The following is a 17,225-nucleotide window of genomic DNA, read 5'->3' on the forward strand; positions in this document are numbered from 1 at the left end:
AAACAACACTTCTAGGGCATCCAATTTGGATATCACACACTTTGTTAATTGCTATGTGAGCATTAGGTGCCATACCATCTGCTACACCTTAGCATTTCCATAACGACTTGCATTTTCTATGAACCTTCCACCTGCTTTGGCAGTAGTGTACGTTCCATGAATCGTACAGTCGAATGGAATCTCTTGAGTTGCACATGGGACTAAATTCCTTGCACCAATCAGTTTGTTTTTCCAAGTTGTTCTTCCATTGAATTGACAATAGCCTTTCCATTTTGCAGGTGGTGGAGGCATTCCTTCTCCGTTGAATGATAGATGATAAGGGTTTATTCCAATGTCTTTGAGTCCAATTATGATGCCTTTTTCGAGATTATCATCAATCCACAAACCCCGTCCTTGTTTCAACCCCAAGAAAGTTATAGTGTGAGTTTTGTTTAATGAAAGTTTTTTCTCGAGTCTGATTGATTCAACTCCATGTTTCTATCAAAGATCTCCAGCTTCTTCTTTCGTCAACTTTACTACAAATCCAAAGGCAACATTAAGGTAATAGAACACCAATCGTTCATTGAAAGCAAAAGTTTCGGGAAGAAATGAGTGGTACCAGATTTCTTTTGATTGAATTAAAGTTTCATTTTCCAACTTTTTGACATTAATAATGTATGTCATTAGGTTGAGATCATCTGTTTGATTCTTCCTGGCAGAAAATACCATTATGGTTTGATGGATACTGCATAGAAAGAACAAGAGAAGAATAAAAGGCATAAACTTCATGATGAAACTTTTGATGGTTTGTGTGAAATGTTGTATGCATATATCAAGTTTCGTTTCAATGAAATCAGTTTTCTCCTGAATCTCAAAGTTTATCACTATTGCACCTATGTGTTGTGTTTTTCTATGAGAGATTAAAATCCCTAGTAATTGACAAACATGTCTTTGTTATTTACCAGAAATGTAGGACTATGAGGCTAGAGTAAGTACTACCTACTTTTAAACTATAAACTAGCAAAAAAAACCTGTGCGTAAGCACATTTTTCAAACATACACATTTTCCGTTTATAAAAATATTGGTATTAATAATACATTTTTTTAATATTTATAAAAATATTTATATAAACAATAGACATATTCTCTTTTATGTATATATTTGGATCAACTAGCATGGTACACGTATTTGTTTCTAAAATGTAATCAAAATTATATGAAGGATATCATTTATTTCGTATATAAAAATATTTGATTCAACAGTATATTTTTACCCATATATTAATAATATTTTTGTTTTGGTATTATATATAAAAATATTTGGATCAATGGTAAGTTTGTTTCCGTTTCTAAAAATATTATGGTTTAAAGGAAAACTAATATATTTAAATAGGAAAAAATGGACAGGAAGCCAATACATCATTTATAAAAACATTTTGAACACAACACATAACATTAGAATATTTTGTTGGTAAAGATGTAAAAAATAAACATAACATCCAACAATATGGTTTATTAAACAATAATATGATGTTACCATAAACATTCATAAACAAACTTTAAAAAAACATAGTCCCAAATCATAAACTAAAAACATGTGATTTTTATGAAGAAGATGAACATACCTTTCAGTTGGATGAAGAAGATGAACAATATCCTCCAAAATCATAAAAAACTAGTATGAAAATACAAAGCAAAATACTAAATCAACAAATCATTATTCAATAACCAATACATCATATTTTCTAACTTTTTGACATTAATAATATATGTCATTAGGATAAGATCTTTTGTTGGATTCTTCCTTATAGAAAATACCCCTGTGATTTGAAGGATAGTGCATAGAAAGAACAAGAGATGAAGAAATGGAGTAAACTCATAAAGAAACTTTTGATGGTTTGCGTGGAATGTTGTTTGCATATATCAAGTTCTGTTTTAATGAAATCAATTTTCACCTGATGGATTTCTATTTCTAGTAATTGAAAAACATGTCTTTGTTTTATACTAGTAATATAGGACTATAAGTACTATCCACTTTTGTCATAAACTAGTAAAAAAAACTAGTGCCTATGCACGAGTTCTCGTCTGGTATGCCCATTTTGTCACAAATACACTTTTTCTAGTTATAAAACTAATTTTTTTTGGAAATATTAATACTTTATTACCCAAAAAGACAAATTTTTATGTTTAAAAAAAAATATTTGTATCTATTAAACATCTTTTTGATATTTATAAAAATATTCACTTTTATAAAAATATTTGGATCAACTGGTATGGTATGCATATTTGTTTCTAAAATGTAACATGCCACTGATGCCTTTGATCCAAAATAGGTATTCTGTTAAGATTAATCTATTAGATGTTGTCATGATTTTTGATTTTATAGTAGCAGGTGACCAATCGGGATGAGAGTTTTTCAACTAACATGACATTGAGGTTCCTTAAATTATGTTAAAGCGTTTTGTACCATTGTCTAAAGAAACAGGCCATGCTTCTAGAATGTTGATACCTGGTCCAACGGTGTTAGGATTAAGAATTCTAAGACTTTCTCGGCTCTGTCCTCTAGTAGAAAATGAAAAAACATAAGGTGCATTTGAATCACCGATTATTGTTCCCTTGAATGACAATGTTTTGTTGGGTTGTGGGTTTTTTATGTCATCTTTGATCATTAAGCCAGCTGCATAAGTCACTTAATCAACAGATAAAACGTGCGGAATCACAAAATTGTTGAAATTTAAAGTTTATGAGTTTGCAAGAATTATGCCAACACCACCTGAGTTTAGTACTTCTCGTCCTGGCATAGTTCTTGGAATGACAAGAAATCCATTCTTATCCCACAACATTATTTCCCTCGTGCATCAATGTTCTTTAATGAACCCGATAAACAAAAGGATCGAATCTTATTTTGTGCACGTGCATACACAAGGGGAAATAATTGTTGAGACAAATACTTAAGTTGCAACAATGTTTCACCTTCAAATTCTTCACCATTTACTAGCTTTGATGATACAGTAATTTTTTCTGTAATTCGTTATTGCACCTACTGTGAGGACCCAAGGAGCTTCATTTGAGAGAAGATTGTATCTAGGCCCTGAGTTTGTTGTAGAGCAACTAATAAAAACTCCATTTTGAATAGAAGCAAAAGCACCCACTTCAATTGGGTCTTCAGAAAATGGAAGAGAACCAAAGCCAAGTAAAAGTGAAAGAACATCCACACCATCATCAATAGCTTTGTTTATTGCAACTAAAACAACACTTCCAGGGCATCCAATTTCGATATCAAACACTTTTAAATTGCTATGTGAGCATGAGGTTCCATACCATCTGCTACACCCTTAGCATTTCCAAAAAGACTAGCATTTTCTACGAACCTTCCTACCACTCTGGCAGTAGTGTATGTTCCATGGATGGTACTCTCGAATGGAAGCTCTTGAGTTGCACCTGGGACTAAATTCCTTGCACCAATGAGTTTGTTATTGCAGGTTGTTCTTCCATTGAATTGACAATAACCTTTTCATTTGGTAGGCGGTGAAGGCATTCCTTCGCTGTTGAATGATAGATGATAAGGAACTCTATAAACCCTTAACCAAGTGACTTTCTCCTTATCAACATCATCTACCCTCCATTCCCTGATCTCGGAAAACCACGGGTTCCACCAACTTCTGCCTTCTCTAATCAAGTCTTTAATTTCACCCTCTTCGACTTCTTCCAACAAGCCGATATTCGCTCCAAAAGCAGTTACTTTGATAGAGAAATACCCCTCAGTTTCGAAACACGATTGAATATTTTAAGCCATACATAGGTTGATCACAGTCCCCACAAAAGTCTTCTTACATCTAGATAACTCTTCCTCTTTGGATTCATAACTCATATGAAAATAAGAGTTCACAAAAGCAGATTCTTTCCAATTCTAAATGTTGTTTACCACCTCCACATACGATCTGCTTCCAACCTTTCCTTCACGATTGGTAGGGATGGCAACAGGTCGGGTCGGGTGCGGGTTTCGCACTACCCAAACCCGCACCCGAAATCGACACCCGAACCCAAACCCAATAGTTGTTCGGGTGGCAAATTAACACCCACGCCCACACCCATTGGGTTCGGGTTTTTTCACCCAAACCCGAACCCACAGCAAAATACATAAAATACAATTTTCCTCCACCTTTCCATAATATATATATATATATATATTATATAATAAATATAATATAATATATATAATATATATATATATATATATAAACGGGTGTGATTTCGGGTTTCGGGTGCGGGTTTCATATACTACCCGAACCCAAACCTAGTCAACTCGAGTTTTCACCCGTTGACTCGGGTTCGGGTGCGGATGGGTCCCGCGGGTTTGGGTCTGCTTGCCATCCCTAACGATTGGGGTCCTTCCAATGATTCAATCATGCTGATCTAGGAGGAACAACTTTGGGTCTGGCTTCTGGGCCTCCCTTTCTCGATTCTCCATCACTCCTAATAAACTGTTGGACATTTGCATGAATTTTCTTCCCTTCGATTAACACATAATCCAACTTTACAACGAAGATCCTTGCATCTTCAACTCCTTTAAATCTTGCAAAACTGAATCTCTTCCTTATCTTGTTCCTTTTGGGCGGAATCACCACCTCTACGATTGCCCTAATACAACCAAACAGTTCAAAACAACCGTAACTTTTGTCTTATCTAGAATTTCCAAGAAAAAATTGGAAGAAAGCGTATCCTCCTCTCTTTCTTGGACCCTCCTCCCACCGAATATGAATCCCATTTAGTTACTAATTTCCTAAACCCTTTCTATTGAATATTGTTCCAATCTATTAGGTAGTCTGGAAAAATCGGTGCAATAAAAACTAACAAAAAAATGGTAGAGAAAAGAGGATCGATATCTCTCTCTAGACATCTCTGAAGAATCTTAAAACTAAATTTCACTGTGTATCTACACTTCCGATCTTATTTTTAAAAATATTTTTTTTATACATATGTTTGTCTGCGGATAAACTTAAATTATGTCAAAATTTAGTTCACCATTTTAAGTGTAATGTTAAATTGGAACACAATTTTTTTTCTTCTTGATATCATTTATAATGGGGGGCGCATAGTAAAAATAAATTTATTTAAAGTTAAAGTTAGTAACTTTTAAATTTAAATATAATTTTTATATTAAAATTTACTGCTCAACTCTTTTAAAAATATTATTTAAATATAAATAATTTGATTAAAGCGTTAGAGATTGGTATAGACGAGTAAGGATCCTCTCCATTTCTCAAAAGAAATGGAGGTGTCCATTACTATGATTTTGATGTATAAATGTGTAATTAATGTCACTATTTTTAAAAATACGTGCATTTATATCTTTTATTTTCTTGAAAACTATAGTAATAGACACCTCCATTTCTTTTGAAAAATGGAGAGGAATCTTACTCGGATGATTCAAAATGTGAAAGTAAGTAGTAGCCTAGTAGCTCTAGAGTATTTGATTATTTGGTTCAACAAATTTATGAGATTCTTGTGCAATTTTGTGTTATGTCAGATAATGTAGTGTAACCAAAAAAGAAATGGATACAGCTGTTACAATAGGGATGGAAACCTGAATTTGGTTTGTAATCTCTTTCCGGTGGGTTTTTGTTTTTATCCGCCTTTTGTGTATCAGGTTTGAGAACCCTTAGTTCTCCTATTAATACCATCTTGCTTACACAAAAAAATAGGGATGGAAACCTGAATTTGTGTACAGTCTTATACAGTACCCCTATAATATGCTCAACTGCTGTATCACTTTATAAAAATAGATACGTTAGTCATCTAATAGAAAAAGATACGATGCTGAAAAATTATTTAATAAAGAAAATAACAAACAACATATTATTTAGGCCACATATGAAATATATTGCCTATTATTACACCACACCAAAAAAAAAAGTTCATAAGACAAAATAAGATAACACCATACAAATTTTCTTGAGCAATTGAATCATGAAAAGAAACACTTATTTTTTAGGATCATCGTCCACCTTCTCCTCTACCACCTTTTTAGGATCATCTTCCACCTTCTCCTCTACCACCTTCTTCTCCTCATCCTTCCTAAAAAGTTTATGATGAATATGCTGAGCAAAAGTTCTGGGTGGAAAACGGGCTGGTTCAATTTCAGTAACAAGTTCGGGAAGTGGCTTAAGAATAATTTTCTCCTTAGGTGGTTCACAAAACACAGCCCAAGAAATTCTAACTTTTTCCTTATTCACCAATCCACGATGAAGAATACTCTTGTATTTTCCATTGCTGAGAATCTCAATTGTGTCACCAATATGCATGAGAATTGAACCAGGTACACATTTTGCAGTGATCCATTTTCCTTCATAGAAAAGTTGCAAACCTGGCACCATGTTATGGAGGAGGAAAGTGAGGGAGCTTATATCAGTGTGAGCTTCAACTCCAAGTGCTAGCTCTGGTTCAGGGCAAATTGGATAGTAATTGATTTTCATTTGGAGTAAAAGCTCTTCTTTTCCACCAACTTCTTGCTCTAATCTTCCTCCTTCTAACCCTAACTCTAGAGATAGTACTTCCATTATCTTTGTGGCTAGGGCTCTTAGTTCCTTTGCATATTCAAGTGTAACCTCACTGCAGGCATGCAATAAATTAGTTATTGAGTGTAGATTACTATGTATCAACTAATTTATCTAATAGAATTTTAAATTAAATTATTGTATTTTAAAATATTAAAATAAATGAGTTTGTAAAAAAAAATGGAGCGATGAATATATATTTCTTTTGATCACTGATTTAAATAAAAATTTGCTTTTTTAAAATTTATTAAATAACAGATGTATGTGATATGAATTAGATCAATTAGCCATTCAATAAATTCTAATTTTGTTTAAATAGATATATTTTATTTGTTCTTTATTAAGATGCGTACTATATCTAAATGAGTTTTTTTATTATATTTTCTTTTTACTCCACCAAATTATATTATAACTATTCAAATCTAAGCACGAAGTCATATTAAAATATAGGAAATAGGAGTTAAAAATAATTTAAAGCCTACAAGACCAACATGTTCAAATAAATATAAATAATTTAATTTATAAATATTTATATTAGATTTTATACTGTGTGATAAATAATTTCATTTTTTATTTTTTAGAAAAAATATTTTTCATTGATTTAAATATATTAGGTTATATTATGCTTTGGGGTCAATCTAATATTGACCTTTAAAAATTGGTTCAGGGATATGAACCTTTACTATTTTTAATTAGAAAAATAAATTTTATAATAGTAAAATAGAGAATAAATATAAAATTTTGTTGGAATTATCTTTTCAAATGTTTCAAAGAAAATAAATTTTCCTATTTTTAATTAAAAAAGAAAATTTAAAATAATAAAAAAAATAAGTATATTATTTTATTAAAATTTATTAAAAATATGATTATTCACCATTGAACAATTTTTATATTCAACGTCCCATATTTTTATTATATAAATATTGAATCTTAAATTATAAGTTAATATATGTGAAATATTTATTTAAAAAGGTTAATACAAAATCGTTTTTTAAGTAGCTAAATTTATACCTTATATTATGATTTTTTTTAAAAATAGACTAGTAATTTTTATTTTTAGTCTTAAATTTTAGTATTTGACCTTGCAACCGATTAGACACATCAAATTTAAAATTTTAAAAAACTTTGATGAAAACACACTCTAAAACCTAAATATTTATATACTCTTTAATGGAAGAAAAAAAAAAGTTTGTCCTATAATATTTTTTTCCTCTAAAATCTAACAAGAGAAATCAATATATTCTTTTAAAATTTTCAACATTACTTTTGTTTATCAACAACTTCTTAACCCTGCCAAACTCAATATATATTCAAATAGAAAACACGATTAGTGATTTATATTAAAAATAAAACAAAAAGAATTGAAAAATTATGAAGAATAAGAAGAAGAAGAAGAAGAAGAAGAAGTGACTAACGTATAATCAGCAGGTGTCTTAGGCCAGACAGACAAATCACACTTATCCTCCGGAAAAATAAGATGAAAGAAATAATCTTCCCATTCAAGCTGACCACTAGCATTATTAGCCAACTTACTTCCATACCCTTGAATCTTCCCAGCACTCTGATCATTAGCATACTTCTCTTTCTCCTCAACCGGCAACTCAAAAAACGTTTCACCAGCTTTCTTCAACCTCTCAAGCAACTCATCCGCTATACCATGGTTCACCAAGTTCATCACCCCCCATTCCTCTGCAGCTTTCTTCAACTTGAACCTGCATTTCTTCCTCACTATTTCATCTGAGGAGTTTATTTCCTTTATGTCAATGGTTGGAACTTGGGGACCTTCTTCCTTTTTCTCTTCCTCGAAGATGTTTCCTATGTTTGTTAACTCTTCTTTTGGTCTCACGTATTCCTTTGGGATTGATGATATTCCACTTAACGATAAGCTTTCAACTCTTTGAGCTATTGTTCCCATCTTTACAACAATAATACTATTATTATTATTATTATATTCTATGGTTGTAATAACTTGTATATGTATATTTTCTCTACTCTTTCTCTCTTGTATTTATATATATGTGGTGTGATATGTTATATGTGCCTACTTCACTTTCAACTGAGAATGACAGATTAATATTGTAGAACATATGGTTTGAATTATTTTTTAATATTTCTCTTTGAAATTTATGAATATGGTTAATAATGAAGAATAATGTGAAGGTTAACACGTGATGAATGAAGACTGAACTCAACGTTCAACATGAATTATGTAGATAGGTTATAGTTGAAAGGTAGTTAAACCAAACCACGTGGTACTATATGCTTAACTTAACTGTCTTTCTTTTGGTCACTATGTCTCTTTCAACAACCTCCAAGCAATGCATAATGAAGGAAATGAAATGAATTCCAATTCTACTTGTGGCTAAATCAAGTTTTTAATTATCTGAAGGATGAAGATATTTATTATTTGAATCTAATATAATACACATTAATTCAGGCTGTTAAGCCTATATTATCAAGGTGGAAAAATGCCACTTGAGTAATTTTGCCATTTTAACAAAAATAACAAATTTTAGTGGAGCCACAACTTTATTATTATTCAATTCTATAAAATCATATTTTGAAGAATCACTAGGCCGCCATTGATTTACTTTTTATTCACATATCTTTAAATATTTACCAAACTAATTAACTAATCTAATATTACGTCTAGTCTTTTTAATAAGAGACAATTCATCTTTCTAGATTCATTAAATGATTAATGTACCTAGTCAATATTATAGACCAATACATTAATTATTCAATGAATCTAGAAAGGTGAAGTGTCTTTTATAAAAAGAACCGGAGGGAGTAATAATAAAACTGATAGTTCTCATTGAATAGGATGGTGGATTCTACATGATTTTAATTAAAACATCATGGAAGAGAAGGAGGGAGAGTGAAGAGTTTGGTCAATACATCGGCTAACTGCGACTTAGAAAGAACTGGGAGTAAATGGATCAGATTTAACTATAATTTTTCTCGAATGAGGTGACACTCCAGTTTAATATCCTTGTTTTGTTTATGAGACAAACACCCATTCGCTCATGGAGTTGGGTGGCCAGGGATAAGTACATATTTGTGATCTGAACCTCACGAGGGTAGATGACGTAGCGACATAGCTAGTCAGTAAGTCAAAAACGCTATGTGCTCGTGAGCGTGGATGGTATCGCTAGAGCCACAGTGCTTCTCAATGAAGGGGTTGTAGCCACCGTTCGAAAATCTAAAATCAGAATCGTTCTTTTTAGGCTCATAATTCATCCCAGTTGGCCGTATGCCAGCAATGACAGCTAAATCGAAAAGTGTGGAGGTAATCATCCCACAAGGAAGGTGGAAAGTGTTCGTTGAAGCCTCCAATAAACACACGACAACAAGGAGCGTGGCATGGTTGTACCTCAGGCATACCCTTAATAATTAGATAAGGTCATAAATCCCTTGTTCTTCCTATACAAGTCTCATCTTTGTCTCTACTCTATCCAGTTATTGGATATAGTCTGAGTCAGCAGCCTCGAAGGGAGGAGAAACACGAAACACCTTGTTCTTTAAAAAATAGAAATCCAAGGAGGATTTTCTTAAGACCATAAGATTTCGTCTAGGGTAGTTAGGAAAAAAGTCCTGAAAACAGGAAGGAGACATAGTGGCTTTGGAAATATGACCCATGAAAACGAGAGTAATACCTACAGTCGGAGTAGGAAACTAGTAAGTTTGCATACCAAGGTCCCCTACAAGCATCCTCGATAGGAGGTTATGAGACATATATTCGACCGTTGATGACAGTTGTTTCTTCAAATTATATAGGCCAAAGGAGGATGTCCCTGGATGTTGCATTTAGGTGCCATTGTAAATCGGGAGAGGTTGGAAAATGATGGATGACATATTGTTAGTGTTTCTCTCACGCTAGTTATCTCAGAAATGGGAATTAGGGAAGAAAAACGAAAGTGGTAGAAGAAAAGGGTTTTAATAAAAAGAGAAAAGGTGGCGAGGCGTTTTCTTCCAAAAACGTGGAATGGCCACGAGTTGTGGAAATATGATTAATGAAATTAAAAAATAATTTTTTAATTTCGGTGTTAGTGGTTATTTAATAACTTCGGAAATCAGAGTAATGATGGATTACTAGTTATATAAGGAAAAGAAAAGGGAAAATAAGGGGTTTGACTACTGAGAAAGAAACGTTATGTTTAAGGGCGATTTTGGAGCTTTTTAAGGTCATTGAAGCCACTGGAGAGCTTCTTGTTTAGTGATTCTTCATGTTTTTCGAGTCTACACTTATGGTATTGATTAATTTCAACATGAGTAGCAAGATTTCTCTTTGGTTAGGCTTTATCTGATGATGAACCTTTTTCTATTTTATTGGGACATATGATCAGATGATGTTAACTTGATTGCTTTGAGCCTTTGTTATTATTTAGTTATTAATTGCGTTAATTGCTTATTGTTTGTTACGACATTCAATTCGATCTTGATAATAGAGACTACTGACCCCATGACTATTTATCTGATATACTTTAACTGTCGAATTTGCTAATTGACTAGGGATAATATAATTAGGAATTATGACTTATGGATTAACGAGCTCTACTGCTTAGTCTGACGTTACAACTTGCCAGAGGGATCAGGGAATTTATGCTTAGGTTAGTCAGCTACACACCAAGGGGTTGGGTTTAGTGGTAGAGTTAATTTGTTGTGTACTCTGTATTCTGATAATAAAACCTGGTTGTTTTCTTTTAATTGTGATAAAACTTCTATCTTTTGTTTTCGACCAAAACAATCTAAAAACCCCTTGTTTACTGTTTTTAATTACATCACACAACGTACTTTGTTCTAAATTCTCAATTCTAGTGGAGACGGATTTATTTTTATTACTTCGATAACAACATTAGTACACTTGCTAGTAAATTGTCCATTAGCCAAACAGTGAAGACATCGAGCATCTAATGCAAATGAGGGAGGCATGAGGATCTACAAGTATGTTAGGAAGCATTGTTTATATGCATTGGGAATGGAAGAATTTCTCAATTGCATTAAAAAAGAAGTATGTTCGAGGTGATCATGGGAAATCAAATGTTATGCTTGAAGTAGTGGTTTCACAAGATTTGTAGATTTGTCATGCGTCCTTAGGGGTATCAGGTTCAAACAACGATATTAATGTGTTAGACCAATCCAACTTTGACGATGTTCTACAAGGGCGAGCTCCTAGGGTTTGTTATACAATCAATCGTACTCAATACAACAATCTATCAGATGGAATTTATCTTGAATGAGTCATGTTTGTGAAAAGTATCTCGATGTTCCAAAGGGATAAAAGGGAATTGTTTGCCAAACATTAAGAAGGGGAAAGATAGGATATTGAACGAACATTTGGAGTTCTTCAATCCCGATTTACGATCACACGTAATCCAGCACGATCTTGACACTTAGACACACTTCAACGCACAATGAATACATGCATCATATTACACAATATTGTTAAAGATAACGCGACAATATTGTCAAATGATTCTAATAATTTTCAAGAGTTTCTATGTGGAAGATCATTTGATGTTCGTGATAAACAAATTCCTCGATACTTTCAACAAAACTTGATAGAACATATATGACGTTATGTGCAAGAGAATAACAACAATTGAAAAATGTTTTGATTTTTTTTTTTTTTGTGTTTTGTGTTAGTAATTTATTTTAACATTTATATTTTTTAATATATATTATTTGTGTCATGTATTGTGTTTTTTAAATTTATATTTACTTTAATTTTGTTAATGTATTACTATGGTATATTTGAATTAATTTGTTTTAATATATTATGATATGAATGTGAGATATATTGTAGGATTTGATGAAATCTATTTTAAAATATTTGATGGATAGTTGAGTTGCTTAAATAATTAAAAAAGAGAATCTCTAACTCCATCTATTAGATCTCTCATCCATTATGAGTTGTCAAAATTGTTTACGTGCTTTCGTAGATGTATTTTCGGAAACACTTTTTAAAAAAAAAATTGGTTTTTTCTGTAGATGAATCTACAGAAATGTTAAAACATAGTGAAACTTGGGAAAATCCCAAATTAAGTTCATGAAATCTTTGGTATCTACATCCCAAGCAAAGATATCTTATTGTTTCCGAGAAATTTTTCGGAAGATTATTGCAGTACTCTTAAACTTAACGTTGATGATATTGAGCCCATAAAGTACTACATGTGTGGGGACGAATACTGTGTTAATGAATGTTCCAGCCATTATTTGAGCACATCCGTACATGATAAATGTGCGAGGTGTGGGAGTCGTTATGACCGTCCAGTTTTCCCAAAGTCTTTTGTTAAAGGATTTGTTAACAATGTTGCTACTTTTGTCATTACTGATGGTTTGTTTATCATGCCAAACTCTATGGTTTATCCAAGTTTTTCTCTGCTACAGAATTCTGGAATAGATACATGTTCTGCAAAAGAATTGACCTTAAATGTCAATGAGGAAAAGGTTTTTTTTCTTTTCTTGTTATGTTCTTTATAGTGATTGCTTGCTTATTGCTACTTTTCTTATTCAGTTTATCTTTAATTGATTAGTATAACTATAACTATTTCTACTCAGGTACTCGATCTTCTAAAGTGTGCTTTGGTTTCTCAGTCGCCTTTGACGGATGTGTTTCTAAGAGAGAAACCGTCCATCGAGAGGTATTGGTGTTCCTCACGTGGTTTCGGAAACAGTGATCATATTAAAATCACCCTGCAGCTTGTTATAAGTAAATCAAAAAGAAAGATATTGTTTGCTCACGGGGAGCAAGATTTTGTAGATTTACTATTAAGTTTTCTCACATTTCCTTTGGGAGGTGTTGTGCGGAAGTTAGGAGGATATAGTTCTATAGCCAACATTGATAGAATGTATGCTAGTATAGTTGAATTAGATGAAAACAAGTATTTGATGTCAAAAGAAGCAAAGATGAGACTCGTTGATCCTCACGTGGTCTCGAAGTTCAAATCAAACAAGAAGATATTGCCAACAGTCGAGCCACGTCAGTACTTATATTGTCATTATAGAGGTGAAAGTTACAAAAAGAGTATTATCAATGGTCAATTTTTCATAACCAATGAATATAGGAGTGATGACAGAAAATGTGTAGAGATGCCCCTAGTTAAGTCCCAAAAATGTTGCGCAATTGAAGAAGGTTATGTGAAGGGACCAAGAACATATCTAATTACAGATGATTTGGTAATTGGACCTTCATCTCCAATTTCAGCTCTATTGTTAACCAATCGTTTGCAAATTCCTCTTGATGACTTGAAGGAAAAGGTTGTCATGATTGGCTTGAAGGAGGTAAGGGGTTAAAAAAAATCTATACATAGATTTATGAACTTCATTTTATTACTACTTTTGTGTTTGAAGTATCATGCAACAAGACTTATTGACAAAGTTTTTTGTTGCTGTAGTGTCTCAACATATTGAAAGCTGCTTTGACCACAACATCGGCTCTAACTAATGGTCTTAGCCACTTGTTAACTGTTACTGAGAAGAATTAACAATCGTTATCATTGGCTGCACTTGGTACGTGTGGACTAATTGGTTAAGAAATTAATATCCCTCTCTCCTTATGAGCCGGGAAGCTTTCTAGAATTCCTCTTAGATTTTCAGCTAGTACTTCATTTTTCAATTGGTTTTATATCATATTCATCGGTTTTCCCTAAATTGTGTATTTGTACTTGTTGAATCTTGTGGAATAGTAGTACAGTTTACACTCAAATATCTTCTCATCTTGCCTTTTAATTTATTTCTTAATCATAATATTTAGTGATTTCATTCAAATTTTCCATGTCTGACAATACTAGAATGAAGGGTTTGGAAAATGTTGTTGCCAACATCAGCAAAACATGCACAAATTGCTTGAAGATTCAGATCGACGTTACTCGAAGTACATTTAGTGTCGTCACTTGGACCAGGCGCAATTTGACTTGAACATCAGCTAGCTGCCTTCGACAACATCATATTTATTTTTTATTTTTGGGTTCTTTGTGAGATCCATTAAATACTTTATTTTGAAATAATTCCTTTAATTTTCACTTCAATGGTGCAATTTTAAAGAATCTATATTAGATTCCATAACTTTATTTTATTCATTAATATTTTATTTAAAATATTAATTTAAATTTTAATTAATATAAAACAAATAAAAATAAAATTATATGATAAAAGTTTTTGAAAGAGAAATTGAAAACATAATAGAAAAATAAAAGTGTGAAAGAAAATTTGTGTGTATAATTTTTTAAATAAGGTGTATTTATAATTAACTAAAAGTGTTAGAAAAAAAAATAAAAAAAGAAAGAGACATTGAACTCAATTTTTGAATTATATTAATTTTTTATTCCAATGAACCATTGCAATGCAGTGCAACGGTTAGCCAACTCCAACGATATAAAAATTGAAGTATACGATGTCCACGTTGGAACATCTGTGAAAAAACCTCCTCTGGAGGTACTCTCACTAGAAGAAATCCACTCCGACACCACCTTTACGTATCTGCAACATTAAGTTAGATTTCCACCGTTTTGACGGTTCCGATGAAACGAACTGGATCTTTAAAGTTGGGAAGTTTTTTTTTTATTATTATGCCACTTTGGATCAGCAATGTCTCATCATTGCTACTGTGCAAATGGAAAAAGACGTTGTACTGTGGTTCCTGATGCTTTCACGTAATCAACCTTTTCAATTATGGGATATTTTCATGCGTGCTCTTGAAATTGAATTCGGTCCATCACCCTATGAATCCCCTCGCACTACCCTGTTTAAACTAAACCAAACCACCACCGTCACTGATTATTACTCAGCCTTCACCGTTCTAGCCAATAGAATCCAATGCTTCATCCCTAATGCTACCATAGATTGCACCAATTATCAGGCTCTAAACTCGATCACAGTTAAGCATAATTTTCTAATACCAACTGTGGATGAACTTCTTGATGAGTTGTATGGTGCTCAATATTTTTCCAAGCTCGACCTTTGTTCCGGTTACTATCAGATATTGGTTAGGCCAAAGGATCAATATAAAACGACTTTTCGGACTCTCCAAGTCTTGTATGAATGGCTTGTTATGCCTTTCGGGCTCTCCAATGCCCCTACATCATTCCAGATCTTGATGAATCATGTTTTTCAAGACCAATTGTAAAAATCGGTGCTCGTATTTTTCTATGATATATTGGTTTATAGCCCCCCATGGACTGTGCATCTCCATCATTTACACGAGGTGTTGCTGCTCATGCGCCAATATTCATTGTATGTCAAGCTATCAAAGTGTTATTTTGGTTTCACTACTGTAGACTATGTTGGTCACACTATGTCATGCCAAGGTATACAGATGGATCAAGATAAAACCAAAGTTATCCTCGAGGGCCGTTACCTTAAAATTTGAGACAATTGAGAGGATTTATGGGGCTTTCTGGTTACTATCGCATATTTTTTTTAAAGTATTCCATGATTGTCGCACTTCTCAATACTTTATTGAAAAAGGATGCATTTGTATGGTCCAAATTAGCTATACTACTGCTTTTTTGGAACTCATAACTGTCATCACAACCGCGTTAGTTCTAGCTCTACTTGATTTCACAAAACCTTTCATCCTTGATACGGATGCATCGGGTACAAGTATTGGAGCGGTAATGAGTCAAATAAAGATCTCATTGAATATTTCTCTTAGAAGTTGAATTCTGCAATGCAAAAATAATCAGCTTAAGGGAGTAGTAATTTAAATTTGTGTCTTAATAATCTTTCAATCAAGATTGAGTTTATTCACTATACTTCTCTCAACACATACTATTATAACGTCATTGACATCCTTATCACATCACAAACACTTTAATTTGAGACAACATTGACATCCTTATCACATCACAAACACTTTAATTTGAGACGTTGTCTGACCACCACCATATGAAAAAAACTTTATATACAAAAAGACAATTTCTTACTCATATCATCAACTCTGATACCACTTATAAGTCATGAGGAATATTCATAGATATCAAGACCCTTTTTTAAGATTCAATGAGTCATCTCCTATTAAATTTTCACTATTGAGCCACTCACCATGTATTTTTATGCTCCAGATGTATTATCATAGGTGAGAGGACACGTATTAAGAGTCTCAACTTATATAATATAGAGTTTAAACATGTGCTTATAAATTGAGATTATCTTAATCCAAAAAACTGATTTTGTAGCGTTGAATAAAATTCAAGAGCAATTGTTAACAAATCTTATTAAACATATATCGAATTTATGGTGGATCTTGTTGAACATATATCAAATTACTTGCTTACAACATTAATATGAAAAGGATTTTGAAACAGGGTACAGCCAACAACAAAGGACATACTACCTAGGATTTTGATCTAGACATTGATATTATTATTAAATAAATAAATATAATAGGGTTAATGAACTTTTTGGTCCCTCTAAATATTACAGATTTCGTTTTTAGTCCCTCTAAAATTTTCCTTTAAGAAATCGTCCCTCCAAAATTTTTCGTCTAAACTATTGGTCCCTAACGTCAAATTTCGTAGCTAATCGGTGGCTAAAGTCGTAGCTAATCTCTAGCAAATTTGACGTTAGGGACCAATAGTTTAGACGGAAAATTTTGAAGGGACGATTTCTTGAAGGAAAATTTTGGAGGGACTAAAAACGAAATATGCAATATTTAGAGGGACCAAAAAGTTCATTAACCCAATATAA

At 32.6% G+C, this 17,225-nt stretch overlaps 2 protein-coding genes and 1 pseudogene across 2 annotated transcripts; 1 reads left to right on the forward strand and 2 right to left on the reverse strand.

Annotated features, from left to right (window-relative positions):
* Positions 1–2,271: 2,271 nt before the first annotated feature.
* LOC131650299 (subtilisin-like protease) lies at positions 2,272–3,763 on the reverse strand (annotated as a pseudogene).
* Positions 3,764–5,779: 2,016 nt separating this feature from the next.
* Positions 5,780–8,520, reverse strand: LOC131652417 (leucoanthocyanidin dioxygenase-like). The gene is made up of 2 exons (XM_058922265.1): positions 7,952–8,520; positions 5,780–6,591 (listed from the first exon to the last, which is right to left on the reverse strand). The coding sequence occupies exons 1-2, from the start codon at positions 8,449–8,451 to the stop codon at positions 5,964–5,966; spliced, it is 1,128 nt and encodes a 375-aa protein (XP_058778248.1). The 5' UTR covers positions 8,452–8,520; the 3' UTR covers positions 5,780–5,963.
* Positions 8,521–12,544: 4,024 nt separating this feature from the next.
* Positions 12,545–14,213, forward strand: LOC131647020 (uncharacterized). The gene is made up of 3 exons (XM_058916937.1): positions 12,545–12,986; positions 13,098–13,820; positions 13,934–14,213. The coding sequence occupies exons 1-3, from the start codon at positions 12,708–12,710 to the stop codon at positions 14,021–14,023; spliced, it is 1,092 nt and encodes a 363-aa protein (XP_058772920.1). The 5' UTR covers positions 12,545–12,707; the 3' UTR covers positions 14,024–14,213.
* The last annotated feature ends 3,012 nt before the right edge of the window (positions 14,214–17,225 follow it).

This window comes from Vicia villosa, linkage group LG2, assembly GCF_029867415.1.
Source record: "Vicia villosa cultivar HV-30 ecotype Madison, WI linkage group LG2, Vvil1.0, whole genome shotgun sequence".
Lineage (NCBI taxonomy): Eukaryota > Viridiplantae > Streptophyta > Magnoliopsida > Fabales > Fabaceae > Vicia > Vicia villosa.